Raw genomic sequence first — 22,341 nt, forward strand, 5'->3', positions numbered from 1 at the left:
TTTTGAGCTTGTGTTGTTAGTTATTGAGATTGGATCGAAATCGGAAAATTCTGTCAAAAATCGTCTGGAAAACACTCTCCCTACCGGTAGAAACTTCTTGCCTACCGGTAGGACAAGTAAGAACTTTTTCCCTCAACCAGCTCAAACGTACTGCAGCAGCTCAAAAGCTGCTCAACGTATCGAGTTTCTACCGGTAGGAACTTCCTACCTACCGGTAGGTCAAGCTGCTCAAGCTGCTTAACGTATTCATTCACCTACCGGTAGAACTTGTTTGCCTACCGGTAGGCCAAGTACAAAGTCGTTTCATTCAAAATGTTGGCTCTTCTGTTCGCAGTTTCTACCGGTAGGGTTTCTTTACCTACCGGTAGGTCAGGTGTCGAATTCTTCTCTTCTACCGGTAGAATTCAAGCACCTACCGGTAGGTGATTGAGCTGCTACAGTGTCTTTCAGCAGCTTTTCATACGTTCTTTCAAACCACTTTTTGGAGCCTTTCATCGATTCTATTGGGTTCGCTTGCGCATTATTTCTAGTGTTTAGAGGATAATACATATTTCATACCTAAAATCGTGTCCGATGGACTTGAATGAACTTAATGGGTTAATTATCACGGAAACTAGGATCGACGGATTGACGTTAATGGATTACGGATAAAATGTGTTATGTTACCGCCTTAATTGAACTGGAAACCGCAGTGAGTAGTTGATGCGTGGGTCATGGGTTTAACTTGAAGTAAAAGGTTAGTAGATTGCTTAAAGGGGAATTAATGACGGTTTCAGAACAGGTGAATGATAAGAGGACATAAAGGGTAGCTATTCAATGAAACGAGAAACATGTAATGTAAGGGTTGATTTCTGTTGAACCTGAAGCTGGGAACCAAATGTGTGATTTGGATGTACGGGGTCCCGAGCACCCGGAACATGGATTGGATGTACGGGGTCTTAAGAACCCGGAATGAGAATCGGATATACGGGGTCCCGAGAACCCGGAATGAGAATTGGATGTACGGGGTCATGATCACCCGGAATGTAAATTGGGTATACGGGGTCCTAATGCCCGGAATGTCTTTTGATTGATATCGTGATGTGACGATGTGAAGGATTTCTTGTGTGCCCATCAAGGATCCATAGGGAACTTCTGAGATACTAAGCGGTTGGAACGTAACCATATGAGGTGGATGTGTGAAGATCGAAAGATGAGTAAAAATGAATTCAAAGGACAAAGATAGGTTAATTGACAAGAGTGAAGTGTTCGTTTACGTTCTAAATTTCTAATATAGTACTTATGTCTTATCCATGCTCCTTTGTTATCCGAAAGTCTATGTTTCATCGGCATCTTTTATCTCATTTGCATATAGAGTTTGCGTAGACTTTTCTACTGGGCTAGTGTAGCTCAAGCCTTATATTATTTCAGGTGCTAACCCGGAACCATAGCTTGCATTGCTTGGCGTGCTTGGAGTGTGGACATTATTTTTGAAAGTTAACCGAAGGAGTTACCTATTCATCTTTGTAAATTTATTTTGAAAGATGTATTTGCAACTAAAATTGTAATTCTTTTGACTCAGAATATTGTAACCACTAATTCTTTTTTTGAACTTCGCTACTTATGATAATTTGGGGCCGTCGAGCCAATGTTGTAATATTTTGGAACATTATGGACTTGGAAGCTTAATTGAGGGAATGGGAACACAGTGATCTTTTGGGTACAGTACGGATATTTGTGAGTATTTTAGTATGAAAATCATTTATAATTATGTTAAAATTCGAGGGCGTGACAGATTAGTCTTTAAAAATACAACTTTTAGTCTTTCATTTGGGAGGGACATGCATTTTATGCATTCATATGTTGGTTTGTGCAAGTAAACTTGATTTTTTCTTTTCGTAAAGGTGATTTGGTGATATCAATTGTGTTGTAGGTGTTAACGTGGTTTTCTTGACACTTAGCTCATATTTTATAACATGTGCAAGTCTTCTACCGATTTAATGCTTCTCTTATGAGCTTGAAAGTAAAAGTTTATTGATGGAAAGTTTTTGTCATGTTACCATTGATGGATTCTGATATAATTCTATAGCCAAGGTTTATGTGGTCTGTCGTTGGTATTATCTGACACGGTAGTTTATTCTTTGTTAAACTTCGTTTTGGGTGTTTCTAGACGCGGGGTGTGACATCGATTTATGTATCTTTATTCAGAGATTAGTATCCGATTCACCTACCTTTAATTCAAGCGTTAGACTAATGTATTGTTTGCAATGTACAGAAAATACAATGACACGAGTTCCTCCTACTATTTCTACAAGGAAGAGGAAGGCTGAGCAAACTTTAACTTTGGAAAGTAAACGAGGCAAAATACGAGGACGAGGCCAGAGGCAAGAGGTTGGGGGTGAGGAGGATGTGGTGGTTGAGCAACATCGTGAGGTAGACTCTAGTACCTAGTAGGAAAATAAATACTATAGTTTTGCATGTGGTTTCATATTAGTCAAATGCAAATGTGATAAACATTGATTCATTTATAGATTTGTATCGTTTTTGTGTAAATTGTACGATTTTGACAACTATGATTCTAACGTATTGTTTACAATGTACAGCAAATGAAACGAGTTCCTCCTACCGTTTCTACAAGGAAGAGGAAGGCTGATCAAACTTTAACTTTGGAAAGGAAACGAGGAAAAAGTCGAGGATAAGGGCAGAGGCAAGAGGTTGAGGTACATTCGGAGGTAGAGGAGGATGTGGAGGTTGAGCAACATGCTCAGGTAGAGAAGGATGTAGAGGTTGAGATACATTCGGAGGTACAGGAGGATGAGCCACATGCTGTTCTACGGGAGGATGAGCCACATGATAATGTAGGGGAAGATGAGCCACATGTTGAAATTTGTGAGGATGAGCCACATGTTGATGTATGGGAGAATGAGCATGAGTCCATTCAACAAGAGGACGAGGTACATGAAAGTTAGAATACGATTTTGTGTTTCTATCTTTGAATTGGATAGATATATTTCACTCAACTACTAGTACTACTACTACTCTAGAATTTTTCGTCTATGATTCATTTATAATTCATTTATTAGACTAAACTATTGTTTGCAATATACAGGAAACGACACAAGCCAGAGGACGGGGGAGAGGACAAGGACGGGGGAGAGGATGAGGGAGAGGGCGTCAGGCAAGGCAAGAGGAGGTAGACGGTGAGGCAGTTGGTCCACAAGACCGGAGTTTGTTAGTGGATTTTAGGAACCATGTTGCTGTTGATATTTGGAACGGTATGGAGCGACCATTGTTGAAACTGCACTCGCACGGACGTAATTTGAAGAAGTGGTCAATAGCGGAGGCAAATGAGAGGTTACTTATGAGGGTTAGAAGTTCAGGGTTGTTTTCACTTTCTCAGATTATTTCTTCATACTGCAACAAAGTGTTATTGTCTGCCTCTGTTATTGTCTGCCTTTGTGGAGAGGTGGCATCCGGAGACAATTAGCTTTCACTTTCGATTTGGGGAGATGACTATTACACTGGATGACGTGTCGCACCTTGTTGGGCTTCAAGTGGAGGGGTTAGCGGTGCATGCAGTGGATAAGACGAGGGAGGAGTGTTTGGCAATGGTACAAAGGTGTCTTGGTGTGACGGCAGACGTTGCGGAGAATAAAGTTACAACAAACATCGCGTTGAGTTTGAATGGTTGATGAAAACTTTTAGTGAGGTGGTAGATGGGGACTCGGAGGAAAGGGTTGATTGTTGCGCACGGGCTTACTTGCTCTATCTTATTTGTATACCTTTAATTGGATTCTAATTTCCGAACAGAATGAAAACTAGTCAAATACATGACACCATTCATGTTTCTGAACAGAATGTCACAGACTTGACAACTATGAGTTTTCAAACAGAAATACAATATAAGAGTTTCATTGACGATTCGAAAACTACAAGTAGATGTAATCATCCAATTTTCATAACATTAGAACATATTATATAATACAACACATTAAATCGTTTCTCAATCTTCTGAATGGCTAATTGACATGGATGACCTCCTTTGTTGCTACGTCAACGCCGATGATTTCGTTGAACTTCTGAATGGCTACAACATGTGCTGCATCCCAATTTTTAGCAATAGAAAGACGATATTTTTTCCAATTGCAAGCTATTGGCGGCATAGGGGAACCTTTTTTAAGGAATACCTGTCAAATTGCATTACGTACTTATAAAAGATAAATTAAGTTGGATTTAAAGAGCGCAATTCATTATATAGATGACAACAAATCATTTACCAAAATAATACATGTACAAAGTGTCCGCCGTCAACAAACCCGATAGTAATAACCTTTCGTTTCATGGAGGGTAAAGGCTTCAATTGGAGGGGGAGGAATGTAAGACATTGAACATTTGATAAATGGACAACGACACAATTATAAGCAGATGCTATGATGTGATCCATGTCTGGCATTGTCATCCAATGTTCCTGGGGCGCCGGACTTTCATACCATGACAAAATGTGGAGTAATTCCCTAGCCCTCTGCGTCCCCCCTACCACTTGTTCGTAAATGTGTAAATGTGTTTTCAACTCTTTCAGCAAATCACTTCTTACCATTAACCACTCATGAACATCGTCTTTCATGAAGCCCGACACTGCTCGAAACCCACAATTCCCATCATATTCAACATCCTTGACCGATTCTATGTAAGGTCTTATTGCTTCTGGGAACTGATTGATGAAGGGGCATATAAAAAGTTGTGCTGAAACTTTTGCTTTCCCTTTCAGATTACACCACGGTTTCTCTTTGACGGGCTTAGGGGTTTGAAGGGATGCCATAACATGCTCAAATTTCGAGGGATCCTTATGCGTCCAATTTTGTTCTTTGGCTGCATTTTTTTCTTTCGTTGACTTCCGACCGCGTGGTTGTGCATTCACTTTGGGTTCAAGGAGAGTACTAGTTTTCAGATGAGCAAGCTCTTGCATTTTCTTAACATAATTTAGCTTTACATCAAATTGATCTTCATTCAAGAACTTGTTGTAAAAACAATCAAAGTGAGCCAAAAGCGTCTCCTCCATCGAACCCTCATTCTGGGGTGCAAGCAAAGAAAGTCTCTTCCAATGGTTGTAGATTAACTCAATCGGTAGAGGGATATTTGTCATCTTGTAAGGAGCAATCTCATGAGCGCAAGGTAAACCATGAGTGTGCCTCAAAGTACACTCGCACTGACGCTTCGATTCCACAAACCATTCGACTTGATGGGATGCCGCTAAAACAAGTGTCATGGCATTTGACGAAACAACTCCCCTTAGCCTATCAAATAGAGTTGTCCTAAAATCATGTTGCACAGAATTAAGGCTCTTCTCAAACGAAGCTTTGACTTCAGTAACTTGTAACAACATCAATCTGTAAATCTTCTCCCATATAGTATCAAAATTGCATTGCGAGTTTTCAAGATGATTTTTTAGCTTCGAATGTGAACTCTCCGCCCTATGAATAAATATGGCAAGATATTAACCGTAGCAAATAACATGAATAAATGAAAAATTTTCAAAAACGCGTGAATAACATGAATATTAAGGAAAATGGCAGAGTTATGAATGAAGCGTTTACCTGTTACTTGTTAGGTTTCCGAAATGCATGACTTTGTCCGTCCAAGCTCCTACAAACCTCTCTTTGTAGGGTACCAACCAATTTTTCTCGACGTACTCAAGTGCTGCAGGAACCATTTCAAAATTACGCTTCAAAACACAAAGGCGCTCTTCATACTGTGCAACACTCGATGAAAGGACGACTAGGCCCCAACTGCAAATAAACTCCTCCCACCTCTTGTCATCAAACATCTTTCTACACTTGGCTAATACGTTCTTGCCAATATGCCACCTACATGGGAGGTTGGTAGCTTGAGGGAAAACATGTGTGATGGCATTCATAAGCGCCAACTCTCTATCTGTGACAATAACGGACGGAAGCACGTTGGGATCCATCATGCCTTTTAGCTTCTCCAAGACCCAAGTGTAGTTTTCCGTTTTTTCACACTCCATGAAAGCAAATGCTGCACAAAAAGTCATCTCCGTCGATATTACACCAACAATTTGAAGCAAAGTAAACTTGTACTTATTCGTCTTATATGTGCAATCCATCATTAAAACGTGGGGAAAAGCACGTAACATCTCCCCGATAGATGGAGGAGACCAAAACAACTCCGTGACATTCTCAGTCTCGTTCCCACGGGTCCAATGAACGTAGTGGTACTTTTCTAGCCGATCCAACAAATGTTGCATTTGAGATTTTCCAGCTTTCTCTATCACTCGATACTTTTGTCGTACATTGTACACGGTTTTGATAGACGTTACGGTCTCAGGATCTTGAACCTTCAAATGGGTTAGGATTTCTTTGGGTTTCACCAAAGCGACTGACAAATCAACCACCGTGCTAGTCTGCTCTGCCGACAACCTCCCAGCATACGAATGGCCCTTCAAGTATACCGTTGGAGGATGGTTATGGGTGCCATTGTGGACAGAGACAGTCCAACCATCATTGCCCTTTACAGCTTTCAATTCAAATGGGCATTCACATTTTTTGGTGCCCGTGGACCGTACTCTCTTCTTCACAGCTACCTCCTTCCCATCAACTTTCTTCACAAACGGCCTATACTTACCTCTCCTTTCACATGAAAATCTCATCCTAGGTGTGCGATTCTTAATACATTTCTCGGAACCCTTAATCACAATGATAAACCCGTGTTGTTTACCAGTGCATCTTATCCAATCTACTAACGCTTCATCGGATAGAAAAACCTACACACACATAACAAAAAATTATAGCCTGTAATATAAGATTGCACAAGATAAATACTCTATCAAAAAAACACTTTCCATCTCCGTTGTAAAATGCTCCGTATAATCGTATGAAGGACAAGTTGAAATAGGTATAGTCGATGGCCCTACATAACTACCAAGTGTTGAAGTGTCAACCTGTAACACCCAAAGACCAACCAGGTAAGTGTAGGATTTTTTGCAGTTTTATTCAGATATTAATATATGAAAACTGGCACTAAATTCGGATATAAGAGTCCAAAAATGTTGACAATATTTGGATATTAATATCCGAAAAGTTGTACATAATTCAGACATTAGAGTCCGAAAAATTAGTAAATTTTTGGCACTATGTATCCAACTGTAAATACAGGATTCTCTGCAGTTTCATTCAGAGATTAATATCTGAAAACTGACACTAAATTCGGATATAAGAGTCCAACAATGTTGACAATATTCGGATATTAATATCCGAATAGTTGTACATAATTTAGATATTAGAGTCCGAAGAGTTAGTAAAGTTTTGGCACTGCGTGTCCAACTGTGTCGGGCCAGAACTGAAATTGAAAATGGAGGGCTTCTGAAATTGAAAATGGAGGGCGGGCTTACCTCTTGCTGCGATTTTTGCTCCGTCACTACAACATCTGTGACATGTTTCTCAACATCCATTGTGTGATCTTCTTACTCCAAATTGTGGTGTATTGATGGGTCAACTTTTTCTTGTTTATCAATGGAGGGAGAAGAAGCAATCGAGGTTTCCATTGACAATGTAGGAGGAAGAGGAAAGAAGGAAGATAGGCAGACTTGGCTGTTGGTAGGAGGGGCCTTATGGTAGGTGATGGCAGCTGGGTAGGGATGAAAATGGAGGAGTTTGAATGGGGGAGGGAGGAGACGTTTCGGGAGGGAGGGATGGACGGGGAAATTTTTTGTGGTTGTATGTTTTGGGAGGGAGGGAGGGATGGACAGGAGATGATTTTTGTGGTTGTATGTAATGAATTATGTAAGAGGGTAAAATGGTCAAATAACATGAGATTTTAGGGGTATAATGGTCAAACTGAATAAGGGCATTTTTGTCCATAATTGATAAAAATTTTAATCGGCTGCGAGTAGCAAGAAGTGCGTTGCAAATAGCGGCCACCTTCTCTTTTTAGCTTCTTGCACTCATTCCCAACTTACCTTATAGATACTAAACATTTGCATAATTCACTAGAAATAGAAATTACATCTGCAAATAAAAAGATTAGAGGCCATCTGGAGTCCCTGACACTTTAATCTTCTTTGAGTGAGTGCTTTATGTTTCTTTGCCAAATTCATATACAGGTTGATTTTATTGTATATTTAGACAAAGAGATTTTGAGTGTCGGGCAAAGTACTGGTTCGTGAGTTTCATTTCCCCAAACTGAAGTGGGCTTGAAGGTTTTTTTTTTGTACCTTAGACTCTGTTCAGTTGCCAAAAATGTTGTACAAGAAAGTTATTCTCAGGAAAAATCAAGTAAAGGAAAAATAAATCTATTTTCCTGTGAGTGTTCATTTGACAAAATTTTTTTGCAGGAAAACTAAAGTTTAGTAGTTCATTTGTCGGGAAAAGACACTTTTGAGAAACTTCTTTATTTCCCATGGCTAAAAGTAACTTTGAGTGCTAACACATGCCGAAAAATGTATTTTATCTAATGCAAAGCCTTAACATGAAGCTTAAAAAATAAGTAGATAACTAAATAAACAAATGTTAAACAACTATGCTTGATTAGTTGCCGATACAAAAACTCATTGATAAACTGATGATTAGTAAATACAAAACAAAACTGAAGACTAATGACAAGATAAATAAATACTTCCAAACAAAACCAATTACTAATTTTTTCCACAACAATTATCTTAGAAAGCACCACAATAGCCGAAATTGTTGTTGCTCACGTAAATCTCAAAGTGCTTTTCTAATAACCTAATTCGTATTTTTTTGGTATTGGCGTCATTCGCCTTTTTTCTTACCCGCCAATTATTTTGGCCCTATAATGGAGAAAACCTTCCCGTGATGCAAAATCCTATGCTTTTAGTCGAATCACTTTTGCAAGAAAGTAAATCTTGCAGGAAAACTTAAGAACATGTTTCCCACTACTTTCCTGGTAACTAAATACTACAAAAGTTATGGGAAAGTTGATTTTCTCATCCTTTTCTATACTTTTCTGACAACTGAACGGAGCCTAGGGAAGGAACATCATCCAACCGGTGTAGAAGGGAGTGTATCGTTCCTAAGGAGAGCGCGGTCCTGCATGCCTCGATTATTTGCATATTATTATGATTGATGATATGTTGAGGTTATCACTGTTGCAGAAAATCCTATATTAGATAGTATAAATATTTCCAACAATGTGCAACTGTTGGGAAATGACTGCAAAATCTCAAAGATATTATGAGCATGAACAATGAATCATTATTTGCTTATACTTTCAAAAAGCTTACAAAGAAAGAACCATTGACTCTGCAAACGTATTGGATAAATGTAGTGTTGCTCGTGGTTCATTCTGTGAGTTCTTTCGGATCCATTTTTTTCACTATATCAATTTACATCATCTCGATTCTCGACTGTCCCTACCGGTTATGAACCGCGACGAGACCGGTGCTTCATCCGTTTAGCCTATTTATTCTTCAGTTATCTCACCCCTGTTACTGGTGCTTTGATCTGTTGGCATCGCTAGGGGGCGACGATGAGATGAGAAATCAATGGGACTATTTCTGAGGCTCCAGTCTGTCGATAAGGAAGTCCTTGGAGAAACGAAAGAATACTGCCGTTCTTGTTGTCTCCTCTTCCGCCTCACTTCCGCGTGCCATTGCTTTAAAATTCTGGACGTTTGTTCTTCCAGGACCTTACTTTTGAATTGCGATCCCATCTGTTGCCAAAAAAAACCCCTGCTTTTGTTAACGGAATTATTCCACAAATTTTTTTTTTTTCAATCGGCAACCGTATTATTGATCAATGCAAAGAAGAAGAGTCTAATAGAGCATCTCGACAAGGCCCTACCGTATTATTCCACATTCAAACGAGAAAAATTCACATCTTTCTGACTTTTCTGCCCCATGCCAAGGATTGTACAGGAGACAGACAAAAGATCAGAAGCTGTTAATTGACCCTTACCAATCTATGACTCCAAATGTCAAAAGAAATTATTTTTTTGTTCGATCTATATTGGAAACAAATGACTATTCATTATAGTAGACGCGACTGGCAATCCTTCGTTCAAAAATATTTTCGTCTATATCAGTGCGTTCCTAGCAGCATCGTGCTTTAGAATCCGTGCATTTTGAAATTCTCAAAACAATGTGGGGCTAGATGTGTGTTAAAACAAAGGGAAAATGAATGTTTTCATGTGGGAAACAAAACCCTAAATATACTTCCGGCGATAGTAAGTTCACCTGTGTCACAAGCGCGTAGAGAGGAAGTGTAATGTAGCTGCAAAGGACTTGAACAGACACCCTGAAAGAGGAGCAAAGTAGAAGAAGCAACAATCAGAGATGGAAGTTCCGATAATTTTGTGGCATAAAATTTGATTGTCTGGCCAAGGAAATATACAAGTAGGGATGGGAAACCAGGCTTACGCTAACACGATTCTGGTGATAATGATCGCTGTGTGCTCATGGTAACAAGAATTAAACCCAAATTGTATCTGTAGTTCATGAAAGAGTACTGGAATCAGAAACTTCGATAACGCAACTTGTCTTAAGGTTATATACATACATTGAATATGACTAGAACTAACTTCAAACGAAACAGCGAAAGAAAAGCACTTACTGTTACCCAAATGAAGAATGCTAGCTCGAACGCATTCTGAAAGGATATAGAAAATGCAGCATTTGTTAGTAATCTCTTTTCGTCTGAAATTACCGAAGAAAAAGACTTGCTTGTTATCATCGCTCTGTTTGTTATGGTAGAAAACACTTTCGTATAATTGGGAAAACATTTTGTAAATGATTGCAGTTTCTCATACAGAACACTAAGCAAATGCAAAAAAAAAGAAAGAGGAGTATAGTTGTCTTTTAAGTTTTAACTCTTGCTTTACAAAGGAATTAGGATGGGAGAGGGAAGTACCACAAAAAGAGTCAAATGAAGAAGAGTGAGAACGAACATCGGCCGGCCAAACCAGAAGAGATCATCATGCGGTTGGACGACTGGAGCTCCGATGATCACGCTATTCTGATTTTGAAGTTGAAGAGCCATTCTCGCAACAACTACTTGCAATTTTGTTCCCAGCACAAGCACTACCTACATTGGACATGGCAATGAGCAGGAGAGTGTATATCAAGGAGATATATGTGGTACGTAGTTGCACATAAAAGATATCTATGCATAGGATCGCATCACAGAAAAGTGCACGAAAAATGCGTTGCTGGCCCGCGTTTGTTTCCAGTGTGGTCTGAAATTGTGAAAAGGAGGATGGGTTTTGGCCACAAAAACGAACTTGATATGCACTTTTCTGTATCCCAATTCCAAATCTTTTGATGTTGTGGTAGAAATTCATCTTGATGCACGATAGTACTTACCAACAGCGGGGCATAAGATAACCAAAGAAAAACATTCCAACCTGGTTGAATCCAAGAAAAATTTCGAATAAGGGAGTGACAAATTTTAGCGATACAGATCAATAAAACACAAAGCGCGGTTCTAGCTGATCAATCACATTCATATTAATATGAGTGGGGCTGTCATCTAAAATGAAAGAGGTCCTACAAACCTTGTATTGGATTGTAGCTTACTCTGTCTTGGGAAACTTACTGTAGTAAAATTCGAAGAAATCGTAGAAAGTAGAAAATAAAAAAGAAAAGCGTACTGACCGCGAACATCCACAAGCATCAAGATAACGACCAAAAACCACATAAAAGGGCTGCGAAAAGTCACATAGGCAACTGTTAGAGAAAGGTAAGATACTTCTTTTCTGTTCGCGTAACATAGCTTTTGATGTACTTATCGAAAATTGCGATGGTGAAAGAGAGATGATTTCGATCTCTTTAAAAGCTAGCTAGCATGCTTGGAGTAAAAGTATCTTATCACAGGACATTGAAATTTCATATATGGTATTGGCATACACATTAATTCAAACGTGGTTGAATTAATTAATATGCCGCTTGGCAGCATCCCGGGTCCTGGTTTCACTGTATTGTTCAACAAATACTATATGATGACAATTAGAAAGAAGAAGAGCATCTAGCAGAAGAATTAAAAACCTGATGCTGACTACCACTTTAAAATCTTCCTCTAAGGATCTCTGTATGTACTTTTGGAAATTGAAGTTGTTATGCCTTGCTGACAAATGAGCCTGATCATCCCAATATCACAACACAAAATTAAGCACATTAATTAGTGTTACATGCATCAAGAACACATTTTCCCTCTCCAGTTTTTCCAAGAAACAAGTCATGATAAAACTTGGAAGATCGAACAAAGTTGAAGATGGATCATTACCGCGATAAAACCGTGTCTTAAGGTAAGGTAATCAACCTTTGCTACTGAATGAAAGAATTGCCTGAAAAAACATTTCTGTACAATTTCACAGTCAGTGTCCAGTAAAGAAGTAACCAAATCTTTTCACCAAAAAAAAAAAAAGAAGAGGAAAACGTAACCAAATCCAAATATCAATAGACCTATGCAGTACAAATATTCAAATTTATCAGTTCGGTTGCATTTTTTATGTACAGTTTCGCGGACCAATCTTGAAAAACTTGTTTTGCAAAACAAAATATGGGAATAGGCTCTACAATATTACAAAATGTGGAAAAAGTAATAGAGACGCAATAATTCGCCGTCTCTTCCAATTCCAAAATCCACTCGTAGGAGAGATACTTCAATCTCGTTGCAAATTTGATAGGATTCGTGAATTAAGGAATACTATGCTTAACAAACGAAACAAAGATAATGTGTAGTGTTTTTCCTCCTTGGTCACCGCGGAATATTTTTGGAACAAATAATTCGTAGCGAAATTTAATCCCTTGCCAAACAGAAACAATGTAGCTAGCTAGGCAAAGACATGACTCACAATCCACAAGTGAAGTGATGAATCTGTACAATGGGTCATGTGCCTTCTCCCAAATGTTGTTTGCCTTGTGAATCTGAATCGATTTGGATCTGATAAAAAAGTAATATATTAAGACAGAATATAACAACAATGAATTTGAAAAAACTCGAAGCAAACTTTTAACGGTCTAAGTGGAAACTTGATTATCCGGAGTTTCGAATCCATATGTGCCATAGTGTCAAACTAGGTCCAATAGGGATGCACTGTACTCCGGTCCGTCTCCCTCCGGTCCGGGTGGGTATTCCTCGATCCAATAAATAAATAAAGAGGGGATGGTATATGTGTTCCCCGTCCCGATTGTAGCAATAAATGATTTTGTACTTATAGACCTATGTTTGTTTAAATATAATAATGAGAGCAAAATACCAAATAAAAAAGTCGCGCTATTTCTTCATTTCTTTGTTTTCTTATTACTTGCGTTTTAACCATCATCACTTATTCATGAACGAAACCAGCATTTTGGTATCAGGATTCGAGAGGCCAGAATTCGACCAAAATTATTATTCCCTCTGTCCCAAATTGGATGATAATTTTTTATATTTGTGTCAATTTCAATTTATTATATCTTTCAATATGAATCTCAAAAAATATGCAATATGAATCTTGTTTGATAGTTCTCAATTAGTTTTACCATACAAAGTTTTCAAACTCATGAAAAACATTATAGATTGAAAGATATAGACAATGAAAAATGACACAAATTTCAAAAATTGTCATCCATTTTAGAACGGAGGGAGTATTTTTTTTGCCTATACCAATATGGTATTTGGAAGTTCCCTTCTTTTTTTAAAAGGACATAAATTTATTCACGGTAGAGCCATGAACAAGTTTTTTACAGCAGCAACCAATCGCGATCATCCAAAATAATTTTAGACGGTCGCAATTGACTCCGTAAATAACTAACTATTCACGGCTCCGCAATTAAAAAGATTTTTCTCTTTTTAAAGTCTGTTCGGGGGAAAGCATTGGAGGGCTTAACAAATCTGACTCTTGTTCCCATTGGAGCAAGTCTAACGGTACAGAAAAAGCGTACAGATTTTGTGTGGGATCCACTACGGATCTCACACAAATGATTCGAGTCGTTCATTAAATGTAAAACAGCTTTTCAAGAGCCTTTGCAAAAAATCAGTTCAATCCGATATATATATATATATATATATATATATATATATATATATATATATATATATATATATATATAGATATATATATAGATGCTCAATCCAATCATCTAACTTTTGATTTTGATTCCCGGATAATGAAACATTCTATAATTGGATTGGGCATCTATAAGTATCGGATTGAACTGATTTTTCGCGAGGGCCTTTGAAAAACTGTTTTACATTAATGAACAGTTCGAATCATTTGTGTGGAATTCTTAGTGAGCCCCACACAAAATCTGTACGCAAAATCTATACATTTTTTCCGTACCGTTAGACTTACTGTTCCCATTGCCATCGCTGCTCCATAATCTCCTAAAAGTCAAGAACTTTTTTTCCAAGATCAGAAATCAAGAACTTGTTGTAACGTACACAGGAAGTTTATATATATATATATATATATATATATACACAAATTATCAAGTGAGGGATCCCTCATTTTTTTAAAATGAGGGACTTTCATTTCCCGATCAAATTTTGAAAATCCGAACCGTTCAATGTGTGCAGAACGTGATTTTAAGGGTCCCCGCGAGAAATCAGCAAAAAAAATGACCGGGAAGGGCTTCATCCGAGCAGTTTTTTTTGAACCGTTCAATGAAAACTGCTCGGATGAAGCCCTTCCCGGTCTTTTTTTTTGCTGATTTCTCGCGGGGACCCTTAAAATCACGTTCTGATCACTTTGAGCGGCTCGGATCATCGAAATTCAATCGGGAAGGACAGTCCCGCATTTTAAAAAAGTAAGGGATCCCTCACCGGAACCTGACTGTATATATATATATAGTATAAAAGTAAAAGTCAGTGGCTGACCCTTGACTCGACCAGGTTACCGAAACCATTTAAAACACGTTGACATATATATACTGTATATAGTTGAAACAAAATAATAGTATTTTTTGAAAGTTGAAAAATAGCACACCATCTGGGACCATTGGAGTTTCTAGAAATGAAAGTCAAATTAAAAGACTTTGATCTTTTTTGACACTTTTGTTTAAGTTCAGTACTCCCTCGTAAGTATCAAGTACTACAAAATTATTTAGATATTATAAATAACTCTGATGACGAGTGGAATTATCTGTAATAGATGTTCAGGGGCACGTAAATTAGTCCGACTATCATAAGTTACAAGAATAGAAGAAAAACACAACCCTCTTTGTGTTTGGTTGAGAGTTTAGTTTAGTTTAGTTTTGATAGTGGGTAGAGAGAGAAATAGAATAATGATTGAAGATAGGGGTAATGATTAGAGAGAGATGAAAAAGTAATAATTTAAAAAATAGGGTAATGATTGGAGAAAGAAATAGGGTAATGATTGAAAACAAAACTAAAACTACAACTAAACGGTTAACCGAACAAAGCCACCCTTTACGGTGAGTAGAATGTTAATCACGTTAAATCATAACATTCATGTCGAACTCGTGACATTTATTTTCTACAAAATCTCGTGCCACTATAGGTTGGTTATGCATGCCGCGCGGTACATGTATTTCCTGCTTTTCTTGTTTCTTAAGATGTGCTATATATATAAGAACTTCATTTTAACTTTTGGGAGGGAATGAGAATGCGTTTTATGTAATGACTCGCGGTATGACCAAAATGCTCAATGGGATTATGTAAATCTGATCTTTTTGAAGAATTAGAATGAATTTTTACATACCATTTTCAACTTGGTACTCAGTGGTCTGAGTTTCTTCCTCCCAAGCTTTCCAACTCCTCATCTAAGAGAACAGAAAATGAACAATAAGAAAGGAAAGCAATCAAATTGCGCATAGTACTAATATAGACTACAAAAATGCTACGTGCACAATCGTTGTATTGGTTGTGTGCGTAATTCTGACCGTCCAGATGTGTTTGGACGGTTTAAATTTTAAAAAAACTCTTCCAGAAAAAAGAGTTTAACTTTTTTGGGAAAAAATTTGAAGGAATCTTGGCCGACTATGGAGAATCAACCACGAATCCAGCCACAAAAAGTGCATTGATCGATCCACACACACTTAAACGAGCATATACACACACACACACACTGTGTGCACAAGTGTGTGCACGTGTATCTAAATGTGCGTGTAGTCCATCCATACACTTCTCTAGTTGGTAGACATGTCTTTGAGGGAACTCCTTGGGCCCCTCAAAGACAGGCCTTGCTAATTAATTGGTTATGTGACCAGTTCAAATATCTGTAAAACTGTCCACGAATATGAGATGTATAAAGATAGATGGTGAGATTTTTGCATCACACAAGTTTCTTACCTTGGCCCTGCCCAAACCCATGGTGAGTACACTATAAACAATCTGCATAACCGCTAGCACAAAGATGAAAATGTGAAGCTGGTGAAGCCCTTCTTCTGACACTAAAGAAGCCTTCCCCTGCAAATTAATTTCCATGTATTGCTCAATAATCTTAATATGTAGCGCGGATATCAGAATTGATTATTCTTTCGAATTTAATGCCAGGCACATAAGAAGAAAGAAACGTACTTCACCACAAGAACCGGTGGTGGCTCCACCACCATCATCCGCAGCTTGCCCATCATCATCGTCCAATCGCCGGTGTGGCACTTTCCATATGGTTCTATTGTATATTTCACCGGTCGGTAAAAATGTACGGGCGAGGCCAACAACCAAGTGCTCCACATTCTCTACCGTGGTGGCCGGAGTCTCAGCCTGCTTTCGGCACGGAAGCATGATGTCAGCTAGCCTGCTAGGTATGCAGATGTCGGAGATGGGCACTTGTGTTACTGCTAATAGAAGTGACATGAACCCTAGCAACATAAGCTCTGCAAAAAGGTAAGGAAAGAAAGAAATCAATAAATCCATGTGAAAGTCAAGATAAGTTTTTCGGTGCCGGATGGGCACGGGCCACGTGGTGCCTAGTTTTGGACGGCTTGGGTAATTTTTTAGTGTAAAATTACTAAAATACTCCCTCAAGCCCAAACAGATCTGAGCCATCTAAAACACATTTGGACGGCCGAGATGAGTGCTCGGCACCACGTGGCCCTTGCCCACCGGGCACTGAAAAATCTCTCGAAGGTCAAAGTCATGGTATTGTATTCAATCTTCTTCATCTGTTTTCTGTTCAAAAGATTAATAATGAAAACTGAAACACACTCATCATTTCCATGAGGTCACAATTTTTTTTTAAGGTAGCGTTAGTAAGTTCTATTATACGAGGCTGAACGTACTTCTATCTACTCGAACTTGAGACCTCTCCAATATTAGGCCCCTCTCCATGCGGCTGGGCCAAGAGCCCATTGGCATCGGTTATCATTTAATCATGTGCCGTTCAAAAAAAAAAAATAGTCATGTGAAAATACTTTTTTTTTTTTTTGAAAATTCGAAAATAAACGTGGCTGGCTATTGTTTCAGAATTTGTTTTGCATTACATCTTCTAGAAACTGTTTTTACACTGAATATTTTTCTTGTACATCTTTGTCTTTTTGCTGCGAAAGTACATAGGTTTAGAAAAATGTGGAAATAGTTTACCTCCTTCTCCAAAATCAGTTCTGTTTCAGAAGAAGAAAAAAATCACAAATTACGTTTCAAACTTCGCCAGCCGTGAATATAAGTTTCTGAACAACGTTCTTCGATATCGTTTCCAAAAAACTCGATCGTTCAAATGATTGGCATGGGAAACAGTTTCTTAAACAGTACTTAACCAAACAAGTTTTCATTTCTAAAACATGAAAACAATCATTCACTACTCACCAGATTTAAGCCTGTCCACAGCATCATACAAGGCAGTTTTCCGGTGTCTTTTAAGCCACTGCACCAATTCGATTAATTCCAGAATCAAAATTAACTCGTGCATGACATAGTACGTACAAACACAGTATATAAACACACACACACACACACACATATATATATATACACATATGTTCATGTATTAATTTGTTTTCTTACGTTGGTGAGGACTTGGATAGAGTGCTCTATAAGGAAGGAAACGGAGATGATGACGAAGCAGACGATGGCAAGGGCCCACGTCGGAGTGTACTCGAGAGACCGTCCGGGTGTATCTCCGCCCGCCATGATCCTCTCTGTTTGTGGTGGTTGTTTTTTATTGCAGTTTTGCGGTGGCTGTAGTTGCGCAGGACGATGGCGTGGTGGCGGTGGTGTACTGTAGTTTTATTTGCTCTGGGGAGGACACAGGTGAGGACTTAAATAGAGCCAAATTATAAAAATATCTATAAGCTAGACTTGGACGTGTTTGTACGTACCTTCTTGTTTTCTTAAGTTCAAACAGGATTGACCCAAAACAAGTCTACCCAAGAGAAATTGAGGACGCTGCATGTGTTTTTCTACAATTCTAATTAAGGATTGATAGGCAACAATACTTGTGCATTTAAAGAAAGAAATTACTTCTATCAAAGGCCCCATTTGGCTATTTATTTATTGAATTCCATGAGCTATTTAATTGGATATTTTTCAAATTATTTATGTAAAAGTATTAATTTTTTATTTTTTCGATTTTTTTGGTCGAAACGAACCAATTTTTCATAAAAGCAAATTGGTACAAAATTAAAAAAATGCAAAAAAAAAGAGAAAAGAATAATAAAATAGATAAGGACAAAATCAAAAAACTATGGTTCACAACTTGTTAGTCAGTGAAACCCCAATAATGTTTTTTAGAGATTATTCATTGTCCCAGGGGCAAGGCACGTGGTGCCCTAACCTCTCTTTTCACCACACATTTGTGTGATCTTCACATAGTATACCTCTGGGAATTCATAATTGGCTAGTTATAAATAATCTCAGGGCTATAATATAAAGAATAATTCTGGACATACAGTATTGAGGTATTAACAGGGAAGTACTACAATACACACCTTTTATTTGGATGTGTATCATATCCACCTTCATTGAAACACACCAAAATGTTATGATTCCCAAAATGTTATATATGAATCTATTGCTAAAAAGTTATGAATCATATTGATGAAAAGTTACGAATTTTTAGTAGTATAAAAGTTACGATACGAAATAAAATGTTATGAATGACCGGTCTTACAAGTAATTTTTTATGAAATGACACAATATGAACCACACAATAAGTGCATATGGTACATATCTTAAAGGAGTGTGTATTGAAGACTTTCCCATAAAACTATACTACTATTATACTAGTAAAGTTTCACTTCAGCATTCTTAATTGGAAAAACCATTTTCTTAAAGGAGCTTTGAAAACTCAAGGAGCTTTAAAATTTTGATTAATTTAGACATGTTTATCAACCAGCACAAGGCTTGTCTGCAGTCCACGCTTGGACTACAGAGGTGCACTTGGAGTGTTCGCAACCATCGGATGGAATTTTTAACGGTCGAGATTTAAAAAAAAAAATTCTGGAAAAATTTAAATTTTTTTCCGAAAAAGTTTTTAAAAATCTAGACCGTTAAATGCAAAGATGAACGTCTGTGATACAACCGGGTCCTATCAACTGATCATTTGACCTCTAATAAGCTTTATTTGAACCGATCACGTATCGATATCTTGAGTAACTTGAATTTTCTAAAAATCGTGAGCTAAATAATGCATAGTAGGAGCTTGTTCAAGATTGGTTTAAAAATCTTAAAAAGCTTTCAGACCTGTTCAAGCTTGATTTATTTAGTTTAAAATCAAATTGATCTTTAACAAGCGAACACGAACTTAAAATCGAGCTCGAGTAATTTGGTTCATTTTCCAGCCCCACAATAAGATACTAAGAATGCCAAAAAGTACTTGCATGCTTCCTATAACAAGCATTCAATCATATACTCCATTCGTAATTTTTTAATTGTCCACTATGATTCTGCATGATATTTTCAATTATTTATCTCTTACTGAGAATTGATTTTGGCACTCCCCTCAATTTGAGGAGTGCCAAAATCAATTCCATATCTCCTTTGGAAATGCGGTTATCAATTTGGAGAGTGCCAAAATCACTTTCCCTCTTAATGTATGTTAAATATATGCAATATATGGATCTTCTTTGATAGATCTCAATTATTTCTTTAAGGCAATAATTTTAAAAGCATAATATACGCTAGAGAGATATAAGCTATTGAAAATAGCACGCAGAACCATAGTGGAAGCTTAAAAAGGGACCAAAGGGGTACCTTTTAATTTAGGAAATTGATTTTTGCGCTCCACTTTTGTACGCAGGTGTTCCACTCTGTACATGAAGTTACTAGTAACTTCACGTTAAAAGTACATGGAGCCCATGCATATAAAAGTGGAACGCCAAAATCAACATCCTTAATTTATTTTAGGGAAAATTTCAAAATACCCTCCAACTTTTACACCAAAATTCAATTAAACTCCCAACCTTTTAAAAACTTCAATTTTACTCTCAACGTTATCTTCCGATAATCAAAACGCCCCCTTCCGTCCGAATGACTAACGGATTCCGTTAAAAGCTCCGTTAAATAGTGTCCCGATCGAATTTAGATGATTCAAGCCACTCAATGTGTTCAAAACGTGATTTTAAGGGTACTCGCGAGAAATCAACAAAAAAAATGACCGGGAAGGGCTTCATCTGAACAGTTTTTATTGAATAGTTCAATAAAAGAACTGCTCAGATGAAGCTTTTTCTGATCATTTTTTTATTAATTTCTCGTGAGTACCCTTAAAATCACGTTCTAATCATATTGAGCGGCTCGGATCATCGAAATTTGATCGGAAAATGGGAGGTGCAGACCGAAGCAAAATCCGAACGTCCAAACTTGAACAAAATCCCGATCGATCCGCACCTCCCCTTTCCCAATTGAATTTTGATGATCCAAGCCGCTTAATATGATTCAAACGTGATTTTAAGAGTACCCGCGAGAAATCAACAAAAAAAATGATTGGGAATGGTTTCATCTGAACAGTTTTTTATTGAATTCTAAAACTATTCAGATGAAGCCATTCCCAATCATTTTTTTTGCTGATTTTTTGAGGGTACCCTTAAAATCACGTTTTGAACACATTGAGCGGCTCAGATCATCGAAATTCGATTGGGACGCTATTTAACAGAGTTTTTAACGGAATCCGTTAGTCATTTGGACTAAAGGGGGCATTTTGATTAACGGAAGATAACATTGGGAATAAAATTGAAGTTTTTAAAAGGTTGGGAGTCTAATTAAATTTTGGTGTAAAGGTTGGGGGGTATTTTGACATTTTCCCTTTATTTTATTGGTTGAACAAAAGAATAAATTCTTCCGTAGTCAACAAGGAAAGTTTTTCGACTTTGATTTTTCAGAAATCTGCCGTTGATGACACGCGATACAGTAACAATGAAAGAAGAAAAGGACCATAGTTTTGACAATTAATTCACGGGTTCAGATTCACTTTGCGGTTGTTTGAGCACGTTTGGACCATTGGATGCCAGGAATTGATGGAGGGGGAAAGGGATTATTAATTTCCTTGTTAATTTCAAGAAACATGGAGTCTAGTTTTGAGACTTTGTCGCAACGACAACAAATACATTCACATTGCCGAAGGGAAAAAAAACCAAACACATACGCATCACAACGTGGGTGTTTACGAAAAATTCTAAGAGGAGATTTTGAGATTTTAGCTTTTAAATATTTATTTTTACATAATAAAAAAAGGAAATAGTTATAAGACTATTGAAAATCACATTACAAGATTATTTTCTTAAAGAACACAATTCCTGCATATTGATAAAAAAAAAAAAACTTGCAAATAGTTATCTTTAATTTTCATTTCAGGAAATTAAAAAGTCCAAGAATCAAACATACCACCAAGGGCAAGCATAAAATAATTGTACCATAACATTTCATAATGAACATTCTATTAGGGAAAGTACAAAAAGCACGTGAGAATCGATATCCAATTTTTTTAACTAAGGGTAGAGAGATATTATCTCGAATACGGGGATGTTGCGCACTCTATATAGTTTTTTCTCGAGCTTAAAAACACAATCTAAACCACTAACTTCAGAGTGCTTGATATGTATAAGAGCTCAAAACATAATTTGAATCTTTCACTTTGTAGAGCTTGACATGTAGAACAACAATTAAAAAATCTAGTCAATTAGACATTATTTGCTTAGTTAATGAACCAAATTACTGATGTGTATTGTTGAAATTAATCGTTTTAGCTGTCCATTTATTGAAGAAAAAACATGCATGATTCGTTTACTAAGTTATCGATGTTCAATTGGCTTGATTTTTTACAAGGCTGTTATATACGTCAAGGTCTATATAGTGAATGGTTTGCCTAACATTTTCAAGGTCGAAGCAAGGCCAGAATGGATGGCACGACAACCGGTAGGGTCCCATCTGGACGCGGGGGCTCTGCTGTGCCAGGAGGCACATAACCCCGTACCCACACCCAAAAATGGTAGCGTTTTGGAGGGAAAAAAAATTT

General features: G+C 37.5%; 2 protein-coding genes across 3 annotated transcripts; both read right to left on the reverse strand.

Moving 5' to 3' along the window:
* Positions 1-3,998: 3,998 nt before the first annotated feature.
* On the reverse strand, positions 3,999-7,447 carry LOC131323898 (PKS-NRPS hybrid synthetase cheA-like). The gene is made up of 5 exons (XM_058355734.1): positions 7,388-7,447; positions 6,833-6,937; positions 5,574-6,760; positions 4,268-5,450; positions 3,999-4,166 (listed from the first exon to the last, which is right to left on the reverse strand). The coding sequence occupies exons 1-5, from the start codon at positions 7,445-7,447 to the stop codon at positions 3,999-4,001; spliced, it is 2,703 nt and encodes a 900-aa protein (XP_058211717.1).
* Positions 7,448-9,189: 1,742 nt separating this feature from the next.
* Positions 9,190-18,144, reverse strand: LOC131324767 (MLO-like protein 3). 2 transcript variants are annotated; one of them, XM_058356875.1, is made up of 15 exons: positions 17,898-18,144; positions 17,700-17,757; positions 16,473-16,771; positions 16,245-16,361; positions 15,655-15,715; positions 12,805-12,893; positions 12,234-12,308; positions 11,996-12,087; positions 11,606-11,655; positions 11,315-11,355; positions 10,863-11,036; positions 10,566-10,601; positions 10,373-10,440; positions 10,190-10,250; positions 9,190-9,666 (listed from the first exon to the last, which is right to left on the reverse strand). In XM_058356875.1, the coding sequence occupies exons 1-15, from the start codon at positions 18,021-18,023 to the stop codon at positions 9,418-9,420; spliced, it is 1,596 nt and encodes a 531-aa protein (XP_058212858.1). In that variant the 5' UTR covers positions 18,024-18,144; the 3' UTR covers positions 9,190-9,417. The 2 variants fall into 2 exon arrangements, with proteins under 2 accessions (XP_058212858.1, XP_058212859.1); XM_058356876.1 differs by having other exon boundaries at positions 16,473-16,692; positions 17,898-17,963.
* Between the last annotated feature and the right edge of the window lie 4,197 nt (positions 18,145-22,341).

This window comes from Rhododendron vialii, chromosome 4a (genome assembly GCF_030253575.1).
Source record: "Rhododendron vialii isolate Sample 1 chromosome 4a, ASM3025357v1".
Classification (NCBI taxonomy): domain Eukaryota; kingdom Viridiplantae; phylum Streptophyta; class Magnoliopsida; order Ericales; family Ericaceae; genus Rhododendron; species Rhododendron vialii.